General features: G+C 38.2%; 1 protein-coding gene across 1 annotated transcript in view; it reads left to right on the top strand.

The window, feature by feature from the left end:
* LOC145319356 (myosin light chain kinase, smooth muscle-like) overlaps positions 1–12,884 on the top strand; it is a 116,361-nt gene that overhangs the window by 73,695 nt on the left and 29,782 nt on the right. Inside the window, exons 5-6 of the mRNA XM_080161441.1 lie at positions 3,823–3,891; positions 4,503–4,575. Of these exons, the coding sequence (XP_080017567.1) occupies positions 3,823–3,891; positions 4,503–4,575 (142 nt within the window). The remainder of the gene's footprint in view (positions 1–3,822; positions 3,892–4,502; positions 4,576–12,884) is intronic.

Genomic DNA, 12,884 nt, shown 5'->3' with positions numbered 1-12,884 from the left:
ATCTTCTTTTTTTAATCATATAATTAAGAATTTAGCACTTATAAGAAGTAGTAAGAATTTCCGATCCGAAGAAAGAGGCCGGACAGAAACAGCTTAAAAAATGACGTCATGCAATACAAATGACTAATTTTAGGCAAGTATAAATTGTAATTGATCAATGGTTAAATGTATAATGTACTATCATTTATCATTTGTATTGTATGACGTCATTTTTATTCGTCACTATAAGCTGCTTCTCCCAGAAATAAAAATGAAATGTAGGCAGTACATTATTTGACAGTACAAAAACTAAAGATTTGTTATTTTACAGCTTTGTATTGGCACCCCCTATTGTTGTTGTAACACTCACAATCAATGGCTACTGATCATCCCCGCAGGGATGGATCATTGGGGAGGCAGGATTAACCCCCCGCACACCCCTCTTTAAATATAAAAGCTTTTCCAAAACTATTTATTTAACACATAGCAGTATTAAAATAATTTATGATAGAATTGTCCTTCTCATATAAAATTTAATATGCAAAACTAATATGCAGAAAAAATAAAGGTTTATGACATTTAAATAAATCTACAACTCTTCCCCCCCCCCCCAAATTGATCAAAACAGACTTTGAGAGAAAGACTATTTGCCCAATTCATGTTTTTTTTTTTTATCTTTTATCTGCTATGATACATGTGAATTTAATTGTCCTTGTTGCTTTTCCAAGTACGTAACTACGTAGTACTGGGGGGGGAGGGGGGGGGTGATGTAACCACACCCCCGTGATCACGTCCCAAACATGCCCCTGTCAATATTGATAAATCAGACCATTGGCTACTTATACATATCAGGGATCTAGCGATAGGACAATGAACGATAAATTAATCTTCTCTCAAATTTAAATTTAGGGTGATTTTGCATTCAGTAGGTGGTAAATATTGTAAGAAGATTTAAACCATAAATTCTAAGGGAAAAGACACCGGAAAATAAACAATTACCCCTTCTGTAGATAAGAAATGCTAAACAGTAGACACCGAGCTAAATTTTATAAAAATACCCAAAATTTTATAGCCAATAAATGGAAGAAATTGTTTGGGTACCAGTAAAACACTCCAAGATCTCCTTTCTCCCTGCATGTATTAGACCAAATCAAGAAAGAATATTTACCAGGGATAAGACACTGAACAATAAATTAATTCACATCTCCAATGATGTTAAACAAAATTACATTGTGTATTGGTTGAAAATAGTGGACACTAATAGTTAGGGCCGCACTAATCAAAATGAAATAAAAATACCCAAAATTTTAGAGCCAAAGAACTTTGGTTTCAGGTGTAATTTACAGTCTAATGTCCCCTTCATCTCTGATATTTATATAACTAAAAACGTATTCAACTGAAGATTAAAGTAGCCTAAAAGTTTAATTGAAGATTTTTAAATTTGTAAAATTAAGTAGCGTAGCAACTATATTATAGATAAATCCAGGGAAAGTACGTCCATAAGAAGCGCAGCAACAACCTTAAAACAGGACTGAAGTTCATGCCCATGCGTAGCGCTGCTACGAAGTTTTAACAGTAATGTTTTAATATTACTTAAATGACGTAATGGCTAACCATAATTAAAAAGAAGCTGCGCTACTAAATATGAGTTATAAGAAGTTATCATTCTTGATTTATGCATTTTTAAAAATTCAATTTGACCCGATATTAAAGTCAGATTAATGGATATGAAGATTTCATGAAATCTCTTTAACCTATATTTTTTATTGATATCGCTCCTGGCTTGCAATGACCATTATAAAGCTTACCTAATTACTTAATCGGTTCAAGCGTGATCCTTTTGAAAAATGGATATAGAATGCGTTGCTATTGTGAGAGATCATTGCATACCCTGTTTTCTCCCAGCTGGTTAATATAACAATATCTCCCACCCCTTTTTCATGGAGGAACATATTGACCATTATCAGGGGGCTATATTAGCAACCTAAATTGACGACAGTAATTTACAAATAGTCACAATATAATTCCACGTATTCTTGATCCATTTTCAAAACAGAAACACATCTCTTAAATATGAAGATACAGGAAAAAGGTAAAGGAAAATCTAATTCTTCCATTAATCTATCCCTGTAATACTGCTTTGTATAGAAACTAAATGCAATTTTGTATTTTTGATAAATGCTCTCCATTATAAGATTCCAAGAGAATCTACCTAACTTTTAAATGTTTTAAATGTACAGTAAAAAGCTTAAAAATTTTTCCCTTACTTACAGGGAAGATTCATATTAGTCCAGATCAAGTTTTAGGGCGTTAAGTGGGGTTTTATATATATCCCCCTAAAGGAAATATGGCTCTGTGAAGAAAAATATAAGGCACCACTGAATGTAATTAATCGGAGGGAATGACCCCAGAGGCTAAGTGCGAAACAACTAGCTTCAAAACTGACCAAAGCACAAATACCAATTGTCCTTTAGCAGCGCAGAAATCTCAAGCTAACTAATTTTGGCTTATTTTATCCGTTTTTAGAAACCAAATCTTGTTAAAATGTAAGAGTTTACCTTTATTGCAATTTGCATACAAGTCTTATTATTAGTGAAGTGGGTCTTCATTTCCCCGCAAATTATCATGAACGCAAATCACGCCAGTCTACATTGAATCAAGAAAAAAGTAAGTGCCGAGCTCTGGGACCTATGTATGGTGAAATTAGACATAAAACCATGATGATCTCAGGTAAAACCAAAATATTTCAGCGGGGGCTTTTTGAGAAAATTAGATTTGAAAATTTCAAGTTTGATTTTCATCCACTAGGAGTTACCTGGAATCATCATGGTTTTATGTCTAATTTCCCCATACATAGGTCCCAGAGCTCGGCACTTACTTTTGTCTTGATTCAATTATAGCCTGGCGTGAAATGGTTTCACAATAACAAATCAGCCAATAAGCAAAGATTGGGAAATTATAATAATGGAAACTGTTTAACAATAGCAAATCAGCCAGTCAGCAAAAATTATGAGTTGTTATACTGAGATTAAAGCAAAGGGAGAAATGAAGTTTGCGCTATCCTAATAATTTGCTTTCTGATGACTGAATAATGTGATGCATATGTGGAATTGATAACTCACCAAATTATTAATTGCTTTAAAATACGTAGATTTCAATGTTAAAAAATTAAATCAATTTTATCTTATCAAACTATTTTAATTAATATTTCATTATTCTTTTTAAATTCTTACACAACTAGAATGGCTTTGCACTGAGCCTCTTGATATTTTATAGGGGGGGGGGGGGGGGGGGTAGATTACAAACTATCAAACAATAATAAAAAAAACAACTCCTTTAATTCTGGTATGCAATTTTTGTATGGTTAATGTCTATTAAATGACTTTAAATATAAATGGTGATTTTGGTATAATAAATACAGAACTTTTAACAGGAAATACAAAGATTCCCTAAAAACTTACACCTATCGGTCTTGTCGTGTACGGTATCTTACAGGACATACTGATATATTCATCTACTACTTCAAATTAGGAATTGTATGCTACGATACCTATAAGCTCTATAGTTGACAAAAATTATATATTTCTTTGTCAGTGTGGCTTCAAAGCCGATTAATATCCGGTGGATAAGAACTGGTTTTCAGCCAAACTAAAAAATTATGTATCTTATCGAATTGTATTCAGTTTTCTACTAATAAAAAAAATGTACAATCATAATCATATTCGACATCTCGGGGCTAACAAAACTGGTTATAATCTTATAATTATGCATTTATATATTCGCCGAAACCTGGTTAACTTTTACAAATTTATGCTTAAAATATAACACATATTTTATATTCAGTATCGGTGGTGGAGAATTGTTTGACAGAGTTATTGATGAAGAATTTGTGCTTAGTGAGAAGGCTTGCAGGTATATTGATATCATAGAGAAGCTTTGCTTTAACAAGAACGATTACTTCCAATTATAGTAAAGTTATTGTACAATCTATATATCCTTATAATAAAGTAAAAGGTTGTCTGTTTGTCTGTCTGTGTGTCTATTTGCCTGTACCGAAAGATCTCGCTAACTGCTAAACCGATCGGGTTGTCCTTAACAAGGTGGCTCCTCATAGGTTTATAACTATTTTGGGAGAGGTTAACACCACCCTCCTAAGAGAAATCACATTTTTTACGTAGAGACTTGAACGCAACATAGAAATGTTACGTATTATTAAAAAAAAAAAACATTTAAAGTACAACTAGAGGCCTCGAGGACCTCAAGGGGCGTAGCCGCTAGTTTGTAAGATAAAGTACTAACTTTGGCAAATTTTTTTGTAACTTTTTTGTTTATTTTCAAAGTTTGGAATTAAAAAAATTAACATTTTTTCTTGCCTTTTTCGTAAGAGCCCAATTTCATTTTTTATTGAAAATATCTATTAGAAGTAAGTTTTGTCTAAAACAATATATTTTTTTACTAAACTTTTTTTACTAAACTTAAGTGTAATGTTGCACTCTTTTTTAATGAAATGTATATTTTTGTAGGGTATTTATGAAGCAAATAGTTGAGGGAGTCCACTATATTCATTCCAAACAAATTATTCATCTGGATTTAAAGGTAGGTTATGTTGTCTCAACCATGACACTTTGGTTGAGTGTGACTTCCGAATTAGCGGGAAGTTCTCGAGATCTGTTGGCGAACATACAAACCCCCAATACCAGGAACCATCAAGTTTCAACAGCAGGTTTGAATATAGATTTATTGATGAAATTATTTCAAAGTCCTGAAATTACAAAATCAATTAGTTCATAATTCCAGTTATTTATAACCACGTAATCTTAATTGCTTTTTAAAAATCATTTTTCTCTACGGTTAAGAATCTTTGGAAACTTTGGCTTTAAAGGAAAATTATTTGGTTTAATAAATCATTGTTAAATGCAAAAATAAAGGCACATAAAAATTACTAAAACATATATTAATCATAATTAAGTTTCATGCTTAGCTGGCTAAAGCCTTTTTAAAACTACATATAATCGTCCTATACACCATTCTTCCTAATAAAATTAACAAATTCTACCTGAAGTTCTTATGGTTTCAAATCCCTGGTATACTAGGGTCGTTCACACACTATGAGACCAATGATAGGCCCAATTTTGTTCTCCGAAATCTTCACACACTCATATCTCATTCAAAAGTAACGAACGTGCGCATCAAAATATATAAACAATCCATGCCGCGCCACATTATGAAAGGAAAGCCAAAAAAGACGACATTTGCGCTTAGTTTTAGGATAATGATAAGGAATTAATTTCGAACTTGATAAACACAAAGCTTCCTCGAAAAGAGGTTAAGACACACCCCCCGTTTGAAAGTCAAATTAACTTCCTTAACGAGATTCAAGGTTTTTTGCGCTGAGCACTAGCAACATTTCTCACTAAACTCAACTCACCATAATCACATGAGAATAGCCACATCCCGAAAACGTGACAATTTTGCTCCTAACTAAATGAAACCCCGTGAAATGCATACACAATATTATACTCCTCACTAGGACTCATAATACCTCACATTTTAGGATAGAAGGATGGGGATTGGTTTGTACCATACAACATTCCATGCACATGACAATCACAAGATCACATACACAAATCCTAAAATAGATAATCCTATTAATCATGATGTTGTAAATATAACAACTTATACTAAATAATAATCATTTCATAATCAATAGGTAATAAATCATTATAAATAAATCAATAAGTACCTACGAAATCAGGTTGAAATGTAAACAATAATGGTAAAATAAAACGAAATAAATCTTAGACAAGAAAATTAAGATTTATAGGTACTTAAAACTAAATTTGTTAAGCATCAAAAAGAGTAGTAAGAAAAAATGTTTCAAAATCCTTGGGCAGAAAGTTTTTCAAACTTAATGAATAAGAACTGTAATATCTTAATCAACAATAAAACTTTTTAATACTTAAAGAATAGCAAAATACTAATATCTTCGTTAGAATTTTCATCGGAATTATAAAAAAAATACCAATTTTTCTTTGTAAAAAAAATATGAGACTTTAAATATGAATTTTCAATCATTCCTTGATCTGAATAAAAATGTTTTATTTGATTGAAATTCATATATAATTTTAAAAAAAATCTGCTAAAAAAATTCTTGATTTTTTTCTTAGAATAAATATCGAATCACGCAACCTCGACACATTTATTCCTTTTTGTTAAACTTTTCAGGTAAGTTTTATAATGAATTGTACTTTTGAAAAGAATTTAAACTCAATAAAATTAAATTTGAGCATATGAAATAGAATAAAATTTAATCGCATTTCATTTGATTCTTATTTTAGGCATAAAAATAGGCATATGAAAAATGTGGCTTTTTACTAACAAAAAATCTCAATTTCCATAAAATAAGAATCAATTATTAATCATAATTTTTAACAACTGCCTGACTGATACAGCATGTTCTTCCAGGGGAGATTTATCTGTCAGCCTGAACAAGACTCTTGCAGTCTTGCTCCCATCCTCAATTCTCGTCACTCGGCCCATCCTCAAACATCTCATCAGCGGATTGGTACTCGTAACCAGAACTATATCTCCGTCAGCTAGTGGCTCCGCCATCTCATCCTTCCACTTGGACATCCGTAATATCTTCGGTAGGATCTCCTGGCGGTAGGCAGTCCAAAACTGGGCAGACAAATCTTCTAACAACTTCAACCTGGAGGAAATTTGGTCCTCCGGTTTCATCGCCACATTGCACAACGGCTGGCGGTCAACATTTCCCAGCAGCTGGCCAGGGGTAATCAGCCGCCAATTCTCCACGTCGTTCGCAGCTTCTATCGTCAATGGTCTGCTATTCATCAACTTGCTAACCTCCGCCAACAGCACCAGGAGCTCGTTGAAATTAACAGAACTATTCACCAACTTCTTGGACAGCAATCTTTTGGTTAATCCCACCATTTTCTCAGCTTGCCCAATGAAATGGTGGGCTCGGGCCGGGATCTGAGACCAAGAAAACTCTACCTGGCTGCCCAACTTCTGCTCTAAAACCTTGCGAGCACCGGATAATTGTGTGCCCATGTCGCTTACTATGATCTTCGGCAGACAATGGACAGCCTCCAACTTGCGCAGGGACAACAGGATACTGCTGGTATCATACTTTTCCAAGGCATCTAACCATAACGCCCCTGAGAACCTGCAGACCACCACGAACACCCACACCTTCTTCGTTGCTGTCTGACTCCTCGTTTTGGCGGCAGCTCTCCTCGTAACCAGCGGACCCATCAGGTCGACTTGCACAGCTTCAAAAGGCCTGCTCGGAACCAACTTGTCAGGTAACACGTCCTTCATGGTAGTACGACATTCCTTAGCCCTCTCAACACTGCAGGGCCAACACTTCTTCACCTCCATGATGGACAACCTCCTTGCCTTCACAATCCAGCACCAACGGCGGCTCTCAGCTAAAGTTCCACGGACTCCAGAGTGAAGCTCAACATGCGCTTCTCTCATAAAAACAGCAGCTAACCAATTACCAGGCTCCAAAATTATTAAACCTGGCATGTCTTCAAATATCATTTTACGGCCACCAGTAATGGCGTCAATGACGGGCTCTCCACGACCAACCATTTTAAGAATTCTCATCTCCCTGGTCACATAATTTCCTCCGGGACCAACGACAGGCCAGGTCAATGATACTTCATGCACTAATGGATTCAATGACGCATAATTGCCTTTAGCGTCATTTATCCACTCATCCTCTTGGCTTCGTGACACAATGAAAAGTTCCGCCGCCGCCATAAAATTGTACAAAGACGGCTTGTACACAGAATCTGCGGCTGCTACATGACTACCAGCGGCTGTAGTCTTACCTTCTTGTCTGCTCTTTAGCTTCTTCAACCAGGTGTTCGCTACTTGCAGGACAGCTGCCATAATACGTTTGGCCTGTCCAAATGATCTCCTGTGCTTAAACCTAAAGACATCTTCAGCGGCTTCTCCGGCAACTTTCATTGAACATAACTTAACCATTTTGGTATTCAACTCCTCTGGTGGTAAATCCTGCTTGACTTGTTCGGCAGTTTTCACCGGCCACGCACTTTCATCCTGGCGCAACCATTCTGGGCCCAATCTGTACCTGGAACCTGGTCCCAAATCTGATACCTTGCAGGTGCTTCTGGTGCCCAAATCTGCAACATTGTGTGTCCCCGGGACCCACCTCCAGTCATCCTTGTTGGTTGCAGATTGAATTTCTCCAATACGATGAGAATTAAATGTGTTCAACATAGCACTGTTGGAAACTATTTGTGATAAAACACACGATGAATCAGTAAAGTACATCACTCTGATAATATCAAAGGGCAGGGCATCTCTGATGGACTTTGACAACCTTGTGGACATCTGGCATCCCATCAATTCAAGGCGTGGAATTGATTCACACTTGACCGGCGCAACTCTTGACTTGGTGGCTAGCAGAAACGTTTCAAATCCTTGTCTAGTTGGCCACCTCAAATATGCATTACATGCATAAGCCTCTGATGACCCATCCGAAAACATCATCAAGGATGGAAGGCCAGTTGGTTCCTCCGGGACCACACAACGGTCAAACTCCAATTTAGCGACCTCAGCTCTGTCCTCCAGCGACTTAACAAGTTCATCCCGTAGACTTTTTGGAATGAAATCTTGCCAGCCCAAATTCAGCAAACATGTTTTCCGCAGGACAAGTTTAATTCTCAACAGAATAGGGCTGCAAAGCCCGATCGGGTCGAAGGTTTGGGCGGCGAACCTGTGGACCATCTTCTTTGTCAGATTCTCGTCCAAGGCGTCCTGGAGGTTGTACAAATCAGCATCCTCTTTCACCTTCCTTCCCTTGATCTTACCATCTTGGTTGACTCTTGTGGCGATGGACAACACATCGGTGGCTGGCTTCCATATCAGCCCGAGAACCTTGGTTGGCTGGCAATCATCTCCAGAATAAATGACTTGTTTGAAGGAAAAACTACCTTTGCCGATAATTCTGTCGGCCTCTTTCATCATCTCCTTGGCTTCTGGCTTCGATCCTGCTCCCGAAATAACGTCATCTATGAAGCTGTGCTTCTCAAGCTTGACTGCAACTGGAATCTGAGGTAACTTGAATTCCTCATCAGGGTAGGTAGGTATTTGTGGCTCCTTCCATAATTCAGGTTTAGCAACAATTTCACTACCGTTTATCTGTCCCTCTCCATACATCTCCTTGACCTCTGCTTCACTCTTTCCGCCGAACAGGCGGGACGTCAACTTCAGGGCTGTAACTGCCAAATTTCCCGCAGCTAACTCGCCAAAATTCACAACTTTAGTCAGGTAAATTTCAAGTGGACCGTCTGGCGTCGGGGAAAATAAAACTCTCTTCATCTGGCTGTCGAACTCTGTGGCCAGGATGGAGTTATAAAACTTGGAAATATCCGCGGTTATACCAACCTTGTAACCGCGGAAAAGCATCAAATGATAAAAAATCTTCTGCATTGGCGGCGGGCCTCCCAGCATTATGTTATTAAAACTGGTACCTTTGAACGTCAGAGAACTATTTGCACACAATCTCATGGGTGTGGAACTTGAATCCTCCTTGAAAGCAACCACTATTGATGAACAAGACTTAGGCCCTTCATACTGCAATTCTTCAGGCGTGGCTTTTTGAAATACGCCTCTTTTTATGGCGTCGTTGAATACCTCCACATACATTCCATAGGTACCTTCCTTGACCATCTTGGCACGATCCTTTTCAGCTATTTTGCGGGCTAAACTCTCATTGTAGGGTAAAGTGTGAGGATCTTCAATATAAGCATATTGACCTGTCCACTTGTTGGACTGCAAGTCTAGTGTTAAACCTGCCTCAATTATCCTCTGCCTCTCACGCTGGTCCCAGGTAGTGCCGTCGGCCATAGCCTTGCACTCTTGACAGGCAGTACATCCTGGACAAAGTGCCTGCGGCTGTACGCCAAACGATTCAGACGTCAGAAAGTCTGGCAAGGTGCCTCCACTGACACTGACAGCCTTATAAGCCGACTTTTGATCTCCAGCTCCACCGTCAGCACTCGTACAGATAAAACCACTACCAAAAATGGTTCGCCACAACATAGACTGGCCCACTTTCTGGTAGGTTGAAGGAAACACGTCAGGATGTGTATTTCCAATGATGATATCTAAGCCTCCACTAATATATGTAAACCTTTCTGGCGGCATTTTAAATATCTCAGCGGCAGTTTCGGGGTGGACCGAGCGCATCTCGTTGGCCCCGCCGAGGGTAGGCATGACAGCTGCCTCAAACTCCCTCAAATTGCCGTCCCTATCCTTCAGATAAAACACAACATTGCGGCAGGAAGACTCACTGCCGTCAGCTACAGAAATAGTTGTATATCTGCCGGTAGATTTCAGCTTCAACTTGTTGGATAACTTCTCAGACACAAGTGGCAAATTTGCCCCAGAGTCAAACATTACAGTGGCGTGGCAGGTGCCGCCGCCAGGTGCTACAACAGGAACTAACTGAAGTAAGAAGGTACAGGGGCTGGGTGCAGAACTTGACTTGTAGACTGTATTCACACCAGCACTGGCCTCATGGAGTAACCTAGAATGGTATCTGTCGCAATTATTGGTACCACAAACACCAAGCTTATCCGATTTATTACACTTGTCAGCAGTATGGCCGTCACATAGGCAGAGTTCACATAACTTCTTCTGCTGGACAACTTTCTTTCGGTCAACCACATCCATCTTCTTAAACGTGAGGCAACGGAAAATCGGGTGTTTCTCCTTGCAGCTCTCCACAGGACATGCACTGTTCCACTTGGAAGCCTTGTCCTTTCCAGCCTTTCCATTCTTATTGTCGCTGCGGCCAGATACTTGCGCGGCGGCAGCTCTGTCACGATTTCTCTTGCCGGCGTTAGTGTCATAGGACATATCACCGGCCAACATGGCACCCCTGGTCCTCTCCAGCAGTTCTACAATCTTCTGGATGTTTGGTTGGTTCATGCTACCTAGCTCCATCATAATTTTATCTCTCAAATTTTCAGGGCACTTGTCTTTAAAAATATGAATAAGAGTTAGGTGATTGTAATCCTTAGCTGCAGAACCAACGATGGTTTCTACTTCCTGCATCATGCTCTTGAAGGTAGCAATTGCGCTAACCACGTCCACAGGTTTATCCACAGGTTTCATCTTGTTCAGCTTAGTTAAAATCCTCATGAACCGGCGAGTGTTTGATAAAAACATCTGATCAAGAAACGACCATTGTTCATTATGATCTCTAATCGCTGACACTTGCTTGCGTAGTTCCGGGTTGGTTATCACCTTCTCCATACACAACATCAGACTTAACCTCTGGTCAGCAAATCCATAACCAGAGCATAGATCCTTAAAGACCTGTTTAAAGTTTGGGTAATCCGTGTCAGTACCATCGAACGACGGCAACAAACTGTTGTCCCAGCGCCCATACTGCGGGTTGGAACTCCGAATATCCACGGCAGACATACTTCTGGAGAGCATGGCAGGTGTCCCACTCTCATCCAGATTAGATGAACGACGTTCCATCTCTCTAAGCCTTCGGTACATATCACGTACTTCTTGGCGCAACTCCACGGAAATTTTAAGCACTCCCATGTCCATCTTCACCTTCTCAATGACGTCGAGGTTCCTGGCGACAGTGCTTGACCTCGCGTCGTCTGAATCATTGTCAAGCCAGTACAGAATTTTTGTACACTGCTCCAACGACGCATAAACTTTATCTGCAACAGTTTTCTGCTCACTAGCTTCATCCAAATCACGCTTGAACTCGCGCAGCTCACTAGTCTCCACGGCAGGTTTTAGACTTTTTATTAGGTCAGATTGGTCCTTGACCTCACTAAAAATGTCACGAATTGATTTTACATTCACATTTTCACATGAACTAAAACTTTGGCAGGCTTTTAGATTGTCATAAAACACTTTTAACTGTTCGTCAAACACTTCTAGCCTTTCACTGCCAATAGCGATAGCTCGCTCAATTTTCTGCTTTTTGGTTAGTGGCATATTGATTCACTAGGTACTTATTTCACAGAAAAATTGTCACAGTTTATTGCATCAATAATTCACTGGATGCTATTGATCTCTTGATGAATGCTAACGCCTATTCATCAGATACTTTGAAATTGTCTCAACCATGACACTTTGGTTGAGTGTGACTTCCGAATTAGCGGGAAGTTCTCGAGATCTGTTGGCGAACATACAAACCCCCAATACCAGGAACCATCAAGTTTCAACAGCAGGTTTGAATATAGATTTATTGATGAAATTATTTCAAAGTCCTGAAATTACAAAATCAATTAGTTCATAATTCCAGTTATTTATAACCACGTAATCTTAATTGCTTTTTAAAAATCATTTTTCTCTACGGTTAAGAATCTTTGGAAACTTTGGCTTTAAAGGAAAATTATTTGGTTTAATAAATCATTGTTAAATGCAAAAATAAAGGCACATAAAAATTACTAAAACATATATTAATCATAATTAAGTTTCATGCTTAGCTGGCTAAAGCCTTTTTAAAACTACATATAATCGTCCTATACACCATTCTTCCTAATAAAATTAACAAATTCTACCTGAAGTTCTTATGGTTTCAAATCCCTGGTATACTAGGGTCGTTCACACACTATGAGACCAATGATAGGCCCAATTTTGTTCTCCGAAATCTTCACACACTCATATCTCATTCAAAAGTAACGAACGTGCGCATCAAAATATATAAACAATCCATGCCGCGCCACATTATGAAAGGAAAGCCAAAAAAGACGACATTTGCGCTTAGTTTTAGGATAATGATAAGGAATTAATTTCGAACTTGATAAACACAAAGCTTCCTCGAAAAGAGGTTAAGACATATGTTTTTAACACATAGTGTATTGTGTAGGGAT

The sequence above is a fragment of the Acartia tonsa genome, chromosome 5, assembly GCF_053477335.1.
Source record: "Acartia tonsa isolate MP-2025a chromosome 5, ASM5347733v1, whole genome shotgun sequence".
In the NCBI taxonomy this organism is placed as follows: domain Eukaryota; kingdom Metazoa; phylum Arthropoda; class Copepoda; order Calanoida; family Acartiidae; genus Acartia; species Acartia tonsa.
The sequence above is the reverse complement of the archived record's forward strand: the minus strand, read 5'-3'. Positions and strand labels throughout refer to the sequence as shown.